Source organism: Gavialis gangeticus, unplaced genomic scaffold, assembly GCF_001723915.1.
Source record: "Gavialis gangeticus isolate Ggan-Ray unplaced genomic scaffold, GavGan_comp1, whole genome shotgun sequence".
Taxonomy (NCBI): domain Eukaryota; kingdom Metazoa; phylum Chordata; order Crocodylia; family Gavialidae; genus Gavialis; species Gavialis gangeticus.
Window position 1 is genome coordinate 14,140,895 of NW_017729001.1, and position 13,645 is coordinate 14,154,539.

A 13,645-nucleotide genomic window follows, 5' to 3' on the forward strand; every position below is an offset into this window, starting at 1 on the left:
GGGGCTGGCAGGGAGCTGCAGAGGTCACATCTAGTCCAACCCCTGCCTGAGGCAGGATCAGCCCTGTGCAAACCAGCCCGGACACGTGCATAATTGCAGAAATCCTAGAAATCACTGAAATCCTAGAGGGTGGGGTGGAAGAAAACAGGACCAAAATAAATAAATAAATAAATATTTGTGAAATTCCAAAAAAGGAATTTTAGTAAAAAATGGCAGTAAAACATGCCAAGTTATGTATAGCTTAACAGAAGAAATACAGCAATAAAAGTTTACATCATTTTCATTTCTTAAACATGCAAAAAGAATTCATGGTTTGCTTCTGCTTTTTTCTAGAAAACATCTAGAAAAATTATATCTGAAAGCAATTAATTTCTATGAACACTAAAATGTTGTCCTTGAAATGGTTTTCATCATTATCAGCTTTACAATTTTTTTTTCTTTTTATTAACATATTGATTCTGGAAGACAAGCTATTTGGATCTATGCTTCCATTTGCCTAAAAGGATGCTAGCCTAGGACCAAAAATTTAAAGATAATTAGACCAAGATGCACGTCTCCAAGGCAAGTCTTGCACCTTATATGTTCACGCACCTTTGAGACAGAGCCAATGCAAGAGATAATTGGCAATGTTGAGTTCCAAGATGAGGCCCAAGAACCTCACCTTTTAAGTTTGGAAGAGGAAAGACTAGCCTTGCAGAATCCTGAAGCTTGACAACCTTGTAAAAAGGTCAAATCGGCAACAACCAGCCTTCTCAAATGAAAGGAAGCTCACTAGGTAGAAGCATTGGGCCAGCAGAACATCATTTTCTGGTTCCTTGATTTAGAGTTCCAGAACACTTCTTCTTCCCATGACCTTGTCATAAACTAGATGTTTTTTCCAGAATCATGCACAAGCAATGGAGATTTTCATTGCTGCAGGAAGGTCCTGCTTCATACAGGTCTCACCAAGGAGTCAGCAAACAAGCAGGTGCTTCATGATCTGCACTTCATCAAACTTGCATATATTTGTGTTATTAGAGTAGCCCCATTTGATCATGCTTGTTTTTGATCTTCCAGTTCGAGTATACAGGCAGTTCAGGCATTGCCATGTTGACCAGTCTGTCACAGGCCCTCTGGGAAATTCCTCCTGGGGTTCCAGGTCCATTTCAGGGCACCTGATTGCACAGAATCTTTCCTTCTATAACCTCAGTCACAGCCATCGTGACTAAGGGTACAACACTAGTCACAAAACTCTTTTGTGCTTCAAGTCATTTAGCTACTTGTGTGACCACAGGGTGGATGCCTTGGATCTTCCATCTGCTGTGATCTTTCTTTTTGGCTCACTACGTTTCTTCTGATATCAGATGCTGCAATGCCAGCCAGTAAGTAAAAGCTATCATTTGGTGTTGGATTTAGATGTCCTGTTAATTCATGACATCTGTTTTTAGAACTGGGTCTAGTTTCTTGACATGAACCGATTGTTCCCATACTGGACACACATACTCTGCAATGGAATAACACAAGGCAATAGCAGTAGTTCAGAATGTAGCTGGGTTTGCTCCCCAGTCTGAGGTGACCACCTTTCAATGTATGTTGTTGGGGGTGCTGACTTTCCAGAACACTACAAGAACCAAAATTTCCAATTCTATTGTAATCTTAAATGGTATATTCTTCTCTGTTTTGGTCTTCTGGCAATACTAGCTGGTTGCCCCTGAAGATGTCCATCGTATTAGCCTTTTTATAGTTAGACAGAGAAAGCATAGCTGCATGCACAAAAGCATCCCTAAGCATCCATAAAATCCAGTTAGGGAAAGCTCCACAAGTAAAATCTAGCTTCTCCAAACATTGCTTGATTAAACTATTCATTAGCACATGTTTTATATTCACAAGCCCTGAGAAATTTGGAATTTGCAATTTGTAATTTCTGGTAAGGAAGAGTTATTAAATTTTTATTTATTAGGATTGTTCTGGTAAAGTCTGTACGTAACAAGGGTGGGACAAAAGTGAGATGAACAGAAATATATAAAAAAAAAAAAATCAGTTTTATACACAGTTCTGAAGTTATGCTCCAGATATGAGACAATTTGATTTTACAAGTAAGATACTCTAATATGAAAAATAATTCATCCCTGTGAATTTTAAGACAGTTCAAATACAGCTGTATGGTTTGATTTCCTAAATAAAGAATTTGATAAAAATCAATCAAATCTGTATTTTGAATGGTGGGTAATTTAGCTAGTTTAATGCCAAATTAATTCCTCCACTAACTTGTTGATTTATTGCTTTTACTTTAATTTTATTTTGACTTGGTAGTTCTATTGGCCTTTTTTAGTTTAGGATTAAAAAAAGATAATACTTTTAATAACATCTACAAAAGAATACTGAAGTCCCATTTCTTTCAATAAGCAACACAGCTCTAGATCCATGAAGAGGCTGGTAGATGCCAGCTGGTCAACCTAAAGTCCAATTAGCTCTTCCTATTAACCTCTAGCTCTCATGTAACACAATGCCAGTGATGATTTACTGTACCTGGAAGGAAGGAACTTCACCAATAGTTCTTGAAAGTCAACTTTCTCCTCCTTTTTGCACTTGGTGTTTCGTACTCTAGCAGATCGCCTTTTTGCTGTTTCGCCACTATCTTCTGTGATTCTCTTTCGCTTCACCCCTTTTTTAGATTTATCACCTGCAGATGTGTCACCTAAAAAACAACGTCAAAAAGCTTCAAAAGTGGAATTGTCAAATGGTTCAAAATGAGTAATACTGGATATTATTGGAGCAATACTTGGCAGATGTTTTAAATTTTTTTAATTCTCTGGTAACACCCAAAGACACAATTCTGTTCCTACTGAATGCAAGTAGCACTATCTGTATTAATTTCAAATGGGAATTAGAATACTGGAAGACTTTCCATAAAAATAATAGAAAAGATCATGTATTGTTTTCTTATATTAATTCACAGTAGTAATTTAATTCAAAGACAGAAAAAAAGGCCAGCTGGAAATTTCTCTTCAGGACAAAACGTGATGCAGAATATTGGCCTGAACAAAGTGAGCTACTTGAAAAATTTCTCTTCATTCTTACATAATTTCTGTAGTCCTGAAGGAAAGCAGAGAAGCCTGCCCTCTATCAATACCTGCAAGAACCTGTGACAATCAACCAAATACTGGTAACATTATGAGCTATAACTACTAAGATAAAAAAAATATACCATATAGTTAACTACACACTAACTACAAACATACACATCGGCCAACCTGACCCTCTCAAGTTCCTATACTCATATGCTGAATCAAAGAATTAGGGAAACAAGCAACTAACCTCAACTTATCTTTTTTAAAAGTAACAATATCTTGCCTCTCTCTCAGACTCTTCCATCTGAGGACTAGAAGGTACATAACTAATCTTAACAAATTAAGCCTGCCAATATCCCTGCGAGGCAGACATAAGCCTCATTTTACAGATGAAGAAAATGTGTTATGAATCACTAGGAGACAGGAATAAAAAGGGATTCGATAGTACAGTGATGGTTACTACAATCATGACGGATAGATGGTGCCCAGATCTGCTGACTATAAATGTCTCAATTATTAACCAGGGCTATGCAGATGATTTGGATAACTTTCAATTTTCTAGAGTAGCTATTTCTATTGAAATTATAGCCTTATACCACTGAACTTTCCCCTTGTTTTGCCTTGTATTATAAATACACTGGAAATATTTTGAATCAGCAGGAAACCATTTAGAAAACAACATTTCCAAAACAACAGTTCAGTGTCCTTAATGCAGGGGTGGGCAAAATGCACCTCACAGGCCAGATGTGGCCCAGCAGGCCATTCTATCTGGCCCACAGGGCCCCTAAAAATGTAGAAAATGAATATTTATCTGCCCCCTGGCTTCCTGTCATGTGGCCCTTAATGGCTTGTCAAAACTCAGTAAGTGGCCCTCTGCCTGAAATAATTGCCCACCCTTGCCCCAATGTCTAAAGGCAACAATCATATTTGAAAACTTAGACTAAAGTACCTTGCTCACCTACAGGAGCTACTGATTCCAATAAATTCTGACTGTGACTGGGAAAATGGGGTGTCACTGGAATGTAAGTTAATACTGGATCTGTCATTGTAACCACTGGATTAGTGCTGACAGGATTGGCCTGGATAACACTGACAGGAGTAGAAGTAGGAGAAATAACCAAGTGCTGGATTGGGTCTTGATACTCTGAGAGGTCAATTCTCTTCCCCAGGCTGGGTCGAGGAGGTTCACAGGTTGTCAAGTGGTGATACATGGCAAGTAAGCTCTCTCCTAGACACTTCCATCTGCATGTGAAAACACAAAAGTATCACAACCTCATTAGTACTTAATTTAGCCATTAATGTATCAGCTTTTGGCATAAAACCTTCTAGATTACAGTTATAAACCTTTTCACTGCAGCCTGTAGTAATTATGTTAAAAGTATTCTGCTCAAGGGGATTAGAATTACTAAGTCTACCAAAAGGGAATATATCAGCCTGAGAGGAACAGATTCTTCCCAGAGTAAAAATCCGTTCTGCATCTGGGGAAGCTGAGGAATACTGTTTTCAGTATCCTGTCACATGGACCACTGGGAGTATCAGTTCTGGAATAAGTCATCAGAGAGCTCACTTCCCTTCTGAAAAAAAACTTACCTCTGAACCAAATAGCTGGATCAACATTGTCATAACAAGCACAGTCATTGTGGGAACAGGGGAATGGGACTTTGATATGCCTCAAAGATGGCATTAATGAAATTCAAAGACATCAAATGCTAGGGAAATCACTGTACTTGAAATACATAAAAGTTAACCTAGCTTGAACCACTTTTAGCTCCTCTATTATACTCAATCATGAAAGACAAAACTTTGTTACTCTTATTCACAATCAGCATGTTCTGCCAGGGGACTTCTTAAAGAGCAAACTCTTATTTGATGCAACTAAGGGTGGAAGAATTAGCTAAGTAAGATCACCAAAGTCCTTAATAAAAGAGTTTAACACACAAGAAAGAATCTAACAATTTTTTTTAGACTATGTGATTGCAGACTAAACTCTGTTGTAGATTAGTAAGTCTTACAAGTTATCATCATCCAATTGGTAAAAATACCAAAATTAAAAATGAAGAGTTAATTTGCATGCAAATCAACTAAAGCACGAAAATTCCAAAACTGACTGCCAATATATACTTGCTCCAATTCAACAGTTCAGCAGGTTAAAGCTGATGCACGTCAGTTTAAATCTATAAAAAAGTAGTGCCAGGTAGGGGTGTGAGAAGCAGGCAGTATTTGATTCAGATTCAGTCTGATTCAGAAGACAGTGATTCAATTCACCGATTCAGATCACTGTCCTGATTCGATTCAGCCAAATCTGAATCTGAAGATTCGATTCTGATTCGGAGAGATTTGACCATAGACATAGCTTTATAAGTTATTTTTCTATGTACCTCGAGGTACCAGGTAGCTTGTGAACACTGAGATGATGGGATGGATGGAGCATCCCACAATAGCCAGGGGTTGTGGGGTGGGAGGGGGGTGTTCCCTGAGCACTGAGCTACAGACCTGGAAGTGGACTGGAAATAGTTCCGGTCCACTTCCAGGTCTGCTGTCCCGGCTCAGCAGTCAGCTGCAGGGGGACCTCAGGTGCACCCCCCGGACCCAGGAGGCACCAGTCGCTGAGCTGGAGGGTGGCAGTGGTGGCGGGGTCCCCCTGTGCACTCTGCAGCAGACCTGGATATACTTCTGGTCCACTTCCAGGTCCGCTGTCAAGCATGCAGGGGACCCCCCCGCCGCACTCCCGTCCACCATCTCAGCATTTCACAAGCTGTGCCTGGTACCTCAAGGTACATAGAAAAGCCATATGAAGCTGTGTTTATGGCTGAATTGTTAAATCTCGCTGAATTGAAGCAGAGGCTTCCAATACAATTTGGAGAAATTAATGGGTCTCCTGATTCAATTCGGATTTGGATATTCGGTGGCCAAATCAGGCTGAATTGAATCAGTGACTGAAGATTCGCACAGTTCTAGTGCCAGGGTATTTATAGATTACTGGAACTTTTAAAAATAAATTATATACAAAATATTACTGAAGAAAAAAAAAAATGCAGAAGAGATGTCAATGCATTATGGCTATCAGTGTGTAAACAGGTATCCAATAATACAAACAGACATACAGTAAGGACCTACGTGAAAAATGGAATTGGCTGAACAAGTTTAAGATCTGGTTCTCGCTCTCGCACCATTAGAGCCTGCCTCTTCTTACGTAGCTCCAGTGCTTCATCTATGATTGTTCTTGTTTCAGCTGCACTCACATTCACTTCATGGATTGACATGTCACTGAGAAGCATGTGAGAAAGGGAGATGTTAGTTAGATATTTTAAAAAATAAAAAATGTAAGTGATTTACCTGAGATTATTCTCTAATATAAAGTGGTCCCCAAAGACAGCAAACTAGATATCTAAAAGCACAAGTAAAATTATTCACTACTAGAAACCACTGTTCACTCTAAAAATGAGAAGGTAAGAGGCAGCCTATGCTCTTTCAGAAAGCGAAAATTGAGAAGGAAAAGAAATGCTATTGCAACAATGCTATGGTAACATCTTATTCCAAGCTTCTGTTTCAACTGACTCAGTTTTCAGCCTCTGATGCTTTTGCTGAAAAGTCCAAGTCCAAAAATGAATTTTTTGATAATTTTGAAAAATACCTGGGACCCACATAATTAACCAGAAGTCTGGGTCTAAAACACTCACATGTCATAAGTCCAAGTCAAGTGCGTTAAAGCAACATTACCTTTTCTCCAGCCTCTTCTGCACTGCAACCTTTACTAAACAGCTATGTTCCTCCTCTGATATCACAAGGAGACCTACCAGGTTTAGGAGCCATCTTGTTATTCCCAAGCAGGTGCTCCTGTCTCTTTAAGTAGACTTCTGTATATTCAGAAAAAGTTAACTTTCAAATCTAGCTTCACGTGCTCAGAGACTGTATATTCCACAATCTGCTATGCCCTATACCATGACATTTTAAAATGACTACCCCAACATTCCACAGAAAACTAAGAAAACTCCTGGGGCCATTTGGAGGGTCCACAGCACTTCCTGTTACATATTTTGCAGGATACATAGAGCACAAAATCCAGGAAGATCCAAAATTTAATTTGAATGCCTGATCACAGAAATATAGGAACACAAAGATTCTCATCCCAATTAGATTTGACCCTGTAGCATGCAAATATCAAGATACTCTACTTATATTTCCCACTTACGGAGTAATATTAAGTATTACACAGACACAATGGGAGTAAGTTAGACTATTTCATTTGGGCAGGGGTCTACTGCATAGGGTTAAAGATTTGGGGTCGGCTTTGGGGAATTATTTTATCATTGTTTATCTTCTTTTGTAAGATTTTACTGCAAGCTACCCTGAGCCATTTTGGGGAGGGAGGTACACAAAGCAAAACAATCAAAACCCTAATTTTGATTTTCTTGACTTTAATGATGTGTTAACTAAGAAGTCCTGTCTCAGCCACATATGTGCTTATGATTTCGGCAAGTACTTGAATTCTATAGGACTGCTTCTTATCTGTTAGAATTGTAATTTCTTCAAGTGCAGCATACTCTGACGGGGGCATGGTAGAATACCTTTCATAACATGATCCCAAATTTTGTTATAGCTTCTAAACATTATTGCAATATAAATAATAAATAAAAATTGTTAATATAAAAATTGTAACTGAAATTTAAAAGTAATTTTCACAGTTAATACAAATAAACTGGACACTCAAATAATCTTACAGAACTTCCATGCTGCAGGGTTGTTGGTTGTAGCCAAGTTGGTCTAAGGACATAGGCAGGCAAGGTTCTTTGGGTAGATGTGGTATCTTTTATTAGACCAACTAAATAGTTGGAAAAAAGTTTTTTGCAACCTTTCGGGTACAAGCACCCTTCTTTAGGCATTGAGAGACTCTGCTGTTGTTCTGAGTTCTCCAAGGTAGAAAAGAAGCCAGAAGTGTGACAAGAAGTCTGTAAAAATGTAAATAGGTGGAAGCTTGAAAGACAACGGGTAGAAATAGGAGGTGAGGGTGGAGGAAATGTGTGAAGGAATGCAAATGGTTAAGCTTCAGGCAGGTACCTGGTGAATTAGATGTCAGGCAGACTGTAATGTGTCATAAATCCAATGTCTGTATTATATCAAGTCCATGATTTTTTTTATATCCAGTAGATTTATGAAATTAAATTCTTGGCTCGTCTACAAAAAGGTGTTTTGTCACTTCCACTCGGAGAACGAGTGATTGTCTTGCGAGAAGTATGCACCCACAAGTAATTGGATATTTTTGTTTTTTAATGGATCTTCAGTGTGCATTCATTCTGACACCACACTATGCGTACCAGAATGAACACACACCAAGAATTCATCAAAGACAAAAACATCCGATTACTTTGGGTACCCATTTCTCACAAGACAATCACTCCCTCAGTTCTAATCCTTAAAGGGAACTTACAAAACACCTTTTGTAAACACGCTTACGAACTTCACTTCACAAGTGTACTGGATACAAAAAATCATGGACTTAATATAATACAGACATTGGATTTATGACATTACAGTCTGCCTGACATCTGATTCATCAGATACCTGCCTGAAGCTTAACCATTTGCATTCCTTCACACACTCCCACCCACCCCACTTCCCCTTCTCCCCTATCTCTACCCACTGTCTTCCAAACTTCCACCTATTTACACGTTCACTTCTTGTCACACTTTTAGCTTTTTTTTCCTACCTTGGAGAACTCAAAACAACAGGAGAGTCTCTCAATGCCTAAAAAAGGGTGCTTGTGCCTGAAAGCCTGCAAAGAACTTTTTTCCAACTATTTAGTTGGCCTAATAAAAGATACCGCATCTACCCAAAGAACCTTGCTTTACAGAACTTCTGCATCTCCGATACTGCAGAAGCTTACAAAGCTTAATGAACATATCCAGTTCTTCCTAAAGTCATAAGTAACTTTTCTATGGACTTCAAGCAGAGTTGTGTCTAGTCTAAGGTTATAAATCCCTGGAAAAGTCAGAATTAAGAATGTTTCTGATATAAAAAAGGAAGCCTTTTAAAAGAATACGCAGAGCATGGGGCTCCTAGCAGTAACAAAAGGTCTGCGTAGGCAAATAATTTGGGAACAATAAACAAAGTTTGAATTTTTTCTCTTGTTAATAACTTGATACATGGAACATATAGTATAGGAGATCAATACAGTTTTTATTAGAAAAAAAGAACACAATGACTAGCTTAAAAAGTTTTGCATCTCATTGGCTCTACTGGATCACAGCTTGCCTAAACTTCTAATGTAATAAACCACAGAACGGTTACAGATGACATTCACCACTTGAGAAACATCCTAAGGGAGTCCTTCCTGAGGCAAGGTTGCTCCTCAAAGATCTTCTCCTTAAGAACCAGTCCTTTGCTGTATTGACAGTCTTTCTCCAAAGCTTTGCAGATAAAATACAAGCATGCTAAGAGAGAGAAAAGAAATAAGTAGCCGATTTTACACCTTGGTGAACTCTAAAGTCAAAACTTCTGGGCTTTGTTTACATGACTATCAAGACAGTTAAAATGTCCAACTGGACATGAAACATTTCTACACATGAGTGGCTTGCAACTGTTCCTTCGAACAATTAAGCACATAACAGGTATAGTTAAAATAACTTGCTAGGACAATCTGAACATAATCCCTATATCCCCATGTACTTTAAGTTTTAAAGACAAAACAACTACTTTTCTAAGTGATAATCTTGCATCACTCGTTTTAATTTTCAGACACCAGGCTCCTACAAAGGAATTTTTAAAACATTTTTACACCATTTATCAATTGCTCCAATTACAAATTCTATTAGTGCAGTAAGGGTCAGACCTCCTTACTCACATGTGCAACCCCATTAATTCCATTAGGAGTGTTTCATGTCAAATACCTACAGTATCAGGTCTTATACCTTACCTTATAATTTATCTAGGTGCCACTCACTAACCTTCACTTATATCCTCTCTTTCACCAGATAAAACCTGAATTTAAGAGCCCAGAGCCATTTATATACTACAGCAGTTATAAGTAACCATGCCAGGCTATGAACCATACTACTCACAAGGCGTAGAGCCATCTAGCTTGAAATTACAACAAAAGACAACAAACGTGTATGAGAGTAAAAAAGGATGTTTACACGGAAGCTTCAGACAAGAGGCTCTGATGTAGATTACAACTCCAGATGATACTGCCACTCTAAATGTTACCACCATTTTTTTTAAAATGTGGGGCAGAAAAGAAAAAGGTATTCCCCTACAGAATTAAATGCCCTTCCAGGCAAAAATAAATATCCTTCCACCAGGAAATATGTATAAATTGAAACAAAATTTCACTGGCAAAACTTCACTAAAATGTTTATTGTCCCATGATTTTATCCAGGTTCACAATCTCTGTTTAAGCAAAATTTAACAATATCATTAACAAGGCAGAATTTCATTCACAACTTAAGACTAATGTATTATTTATATTATTTCTTGCTGCGTGTTGCAGAGAGGAAAGAAAGAAATCCTGGCCTTGTGCCTTAAAACCATAGAAGGGAATTAAAGTTGCAGCTACCCATTTTCAAGACCACAGAGAACTTTTCTTCAGAAGCAAGATGTTTTTGGGTTTGTGTGACCTGCTGAAGGGAAAAGCAGCCAAGGAGAACTGCTATCTACAATGCTATCCCTAAGGAATATTCCAGCAGAAATTAACAAAGACTTCACCAGCAAGAATTTTTGCACAACTCTGTTCCTTACTATCTCTTCCTATTAAGGAGCATGTCTACATATGCATATTAATGCAATGCAATAAACTCTGGTGCTTATCACACTGGAGTTTATTGCTCCCAGGTGCCACTTTTACACGTGCCTGGGGCCACGGTACATTGAGCAGGGTTGGAGCAGCCCTGACTGGCAGGAAACCCAGGGGGGCAGCCTACCAGCCTGGGGTTGCTTCAACACAGAGGGGCTGGCTGGGGCACAATGGTGCTCCAGTGTGGGGCTAGCTGGCAGGCAGCCCTCACACTGAAGCACTCCTTTGACCCAGCCAGCTGGGTCAGCATCTACACACGCACTGCTGCGAAGTAAAAAACTCCACATCAGGATAGTACTTATATTTACAAATGCTAGCCTGATGCAGAGCGTATTAATTTACTCCACCCTAATACCCCTGCACGTATAGATGCCAAGATGTTTATTGTGAAGCTAATTAGTTTACTCCACAGTAACCGTCTCATGTGGATGTGCCCAAGCAGTAGGAATGGGAGGAAGATACAGCTCTTAAGAAAGCTTTGCTATCCGCAAAAAGAGAAAGGAAGTAGTGGGGATTTTTTCACAGGTCCCAAGACATTCACACTGGATGCTGCACCATGTCACTTGTTCCCTCTGCCAACAAGATACCTCAGAATCGCCCAGAATTACAATTCTGAGCCTCCTGCATTACATTTTTCCAAGAGACTGTTTTATCCAGACCATAATGGAATATTTGGTTGTGCTACAGTTCCATTTAGAAAAATAAAACCTTTCAATTTGATCCATTTCACTAAATTTCTCAGCAAAGTTTCATTTCACTTAACTATAAAATAAGTTCCACTCTACTAGCCCCACTTAAATGGAATAATTACTCTCTAGACCATAGTTATGTTAAACACTGGATTCCAAGGAAATCTCACCTCCCACAATGGAGGTAGGATCAAGGGGGGGGGGGAAAAAAGCTGCCACTCTTGTGAGATGAAGGTATCGGAAGAATCCTAGCTCCCAATTTTGTTGTAGCTGCCCTCATTTGGGAGTTAAATTATTACATTCCCAAGGATCTACCGCAGCTTCCAGTGTCCCTACAATCATATGGGTCTTGCAAAACCTTCTGAAGTTAAGGCTAAGCAGCCTTTTCCTGTTCTGAAAAGTGTAATGATTTTTTGGGAATGAATAAAAACATACTTAAGAAGGTTACACTACAGTAAGGACATGAGTCAAAACCTCACAGTATCAACAAAAGCCTATTGACTTCAGAGAGATGTTACAGCACATCATGGAAACTGCAGACCATACTCTTTGAGATCTAAATTTTTCCTTAAAAATTCAGAAATAATAAAACCAAGTGCTTTAGCTGCACATGTCATTTATCATGCTGTCTCTTGTATATGCAGCTCAAATATTTTTCACCAAGAAAGCACATCTTTTGCCAAAAATTCTCCATTTAAACTCACTCTTGGCTGGATACAGGAGTCTGACAGTGTTCATTCCCCTTCTTCTCCCTTGTGCACTTCATTTATTATAAGCTTTTAATTAGTTCTCTTTCCATTACTTTTAAAGTATCATAATCCCATTTTAAGGACAAAATAAGATGAACTGTTTTACAGTACTGAGCCCAGTGATGTTTCTCAGTAAAAACCAGTACTACACAGATGATAGTTTTGTTTTATTGTAATTAAAAACAGCTACAGATTGACATCCTTTATCATGAAATCAACTTACATATAACACCACTGTATAATTTCAATACATTTGATGTTTATGATATACTTTGCTTTTATTTTGTCTTTTTAGTTTTGTCTAAATTTTACTGACACTTACGTGCATGTTTTCAGAAAAGGTATTTAAAAGTTAGCTTTACTTACTTGTGTAGTCACTGAGTGTGTACAGGACAGTGATGAGATTATCTAAGCAAGGCCAGTGATCAGGATTACACCGAAGTCCTTCTTCAAAAGCATGACGTGCCAGTGGCAGACGGACTAGTTTTATTGCCACACGACCTATTTTATACCACAGATTGACATCTGTGGAGTCCAGCATTACAGCCTACAAAATACAGCAAATATCACACTGTATAGGCATGGTAATATTCAGCATTACTGCATGTATACATAGTATGTACATATTCATGCATATTTCCCTGCATTATTTTTGCTGAGTCTAGATTTATAACAGTGGGGAACCCTAGAGATTTATTGCTCTCTAGGGTTGAAGTGGTGAGCAAATCATACCATATATAATACATAAAGATACAGAAAATATGCATATCAGAACTACAACCATAAAAAAGAAAATGCACAAAATATGCATAAAAATTATAAAAGCTGAGCAATGGCTGTAAATAGATATTTATTCTACTCCAACTTTACTGTACCTCCAAGTAAAACTCCATGGCTGTTTCTAGGTCATCCCGTTGGGCTGCCAGCTGGGCTAGGTTTTTATATGTGGAATATTTTAACATTAAGCCTGGGTGTTTTAACCCCTCCTTCTCATCACCAGAGAGAACTGCCTGCAAATGATAAACAGAAACAATATACCCAAGACACACGGAACTGCTGCAAACCACCTGACATGTGACAAGCAACGATATTTTTGAGTAAACCAAGATGCATTAGAGTGATACAAAGTGTGATAAATGTGCGACTTTTTTACTTTGACTCCAGATAATTCACTGACCTCTCGCAGAAGACGAATTTCCAACAGCTCATGGTAAGCCTTAGCAGACTCTTCAAATCGGTCATGTTTCTGAAGATCCAAAGCTTTGTGATACAAAGCAAAAGCTTCTGCTTCCTATGAGGCAGAACAGCACAAATCCCATTTTGTCATATTTTTGTTGTTAAAAATTAACATCACTTAAGCTTATTGTA

General features: G+C 38.5%; 1 protein-coding gene across 4 annotated transcripts in view; it reads right to left on the reverse strand.

The window, feature by feature from the left end:
• CABIN1 (calcineurin binding protein 1) overlaps positions 1-13,645 on the reverse strand; it is a 280,731-nt gene that overhangs the window by 256,247 nt on the left and 10,839 nt on the right. For 2 of the 4 annotated variants that reach the window (XM_019506891.1, XM_019506890.1), the window contains exons 4-10: positions 13,455-13,568; positions 13,153-13,287; positions 12,644-12,824; positions 9,352-9,481; positions 6,168-6,317; positions 4,009-4,292; positions 2,509-2,677 (exon numbers count right to left, since the gene is read on the reverse strand). In XM_019506891.1, coding sequence (XP_019362436.1) covers positions 2,509-2,677; positions 4,009-4,292; positions 6,168-6,317; positions 9,352-9,481; positions 12,644-12,824; positions 13,153-13,287; positions 13,455-13,568 — 1,163 coding nt within the window. Of the gene's footprint in view, positions 1-2,508; positions 2,678-3,999; positions 4,293-6,167; positions 6,318-9,351; positions 9,482-12,643; positions 12,825-13,152; positions 13,288-13,454; positions 13,569-13,645 lie in introns of all 4 variants that reach the window. The other 2 variants (XM_019506887.1, XM_019506888.1) reach the window with 1 other exon arrangement.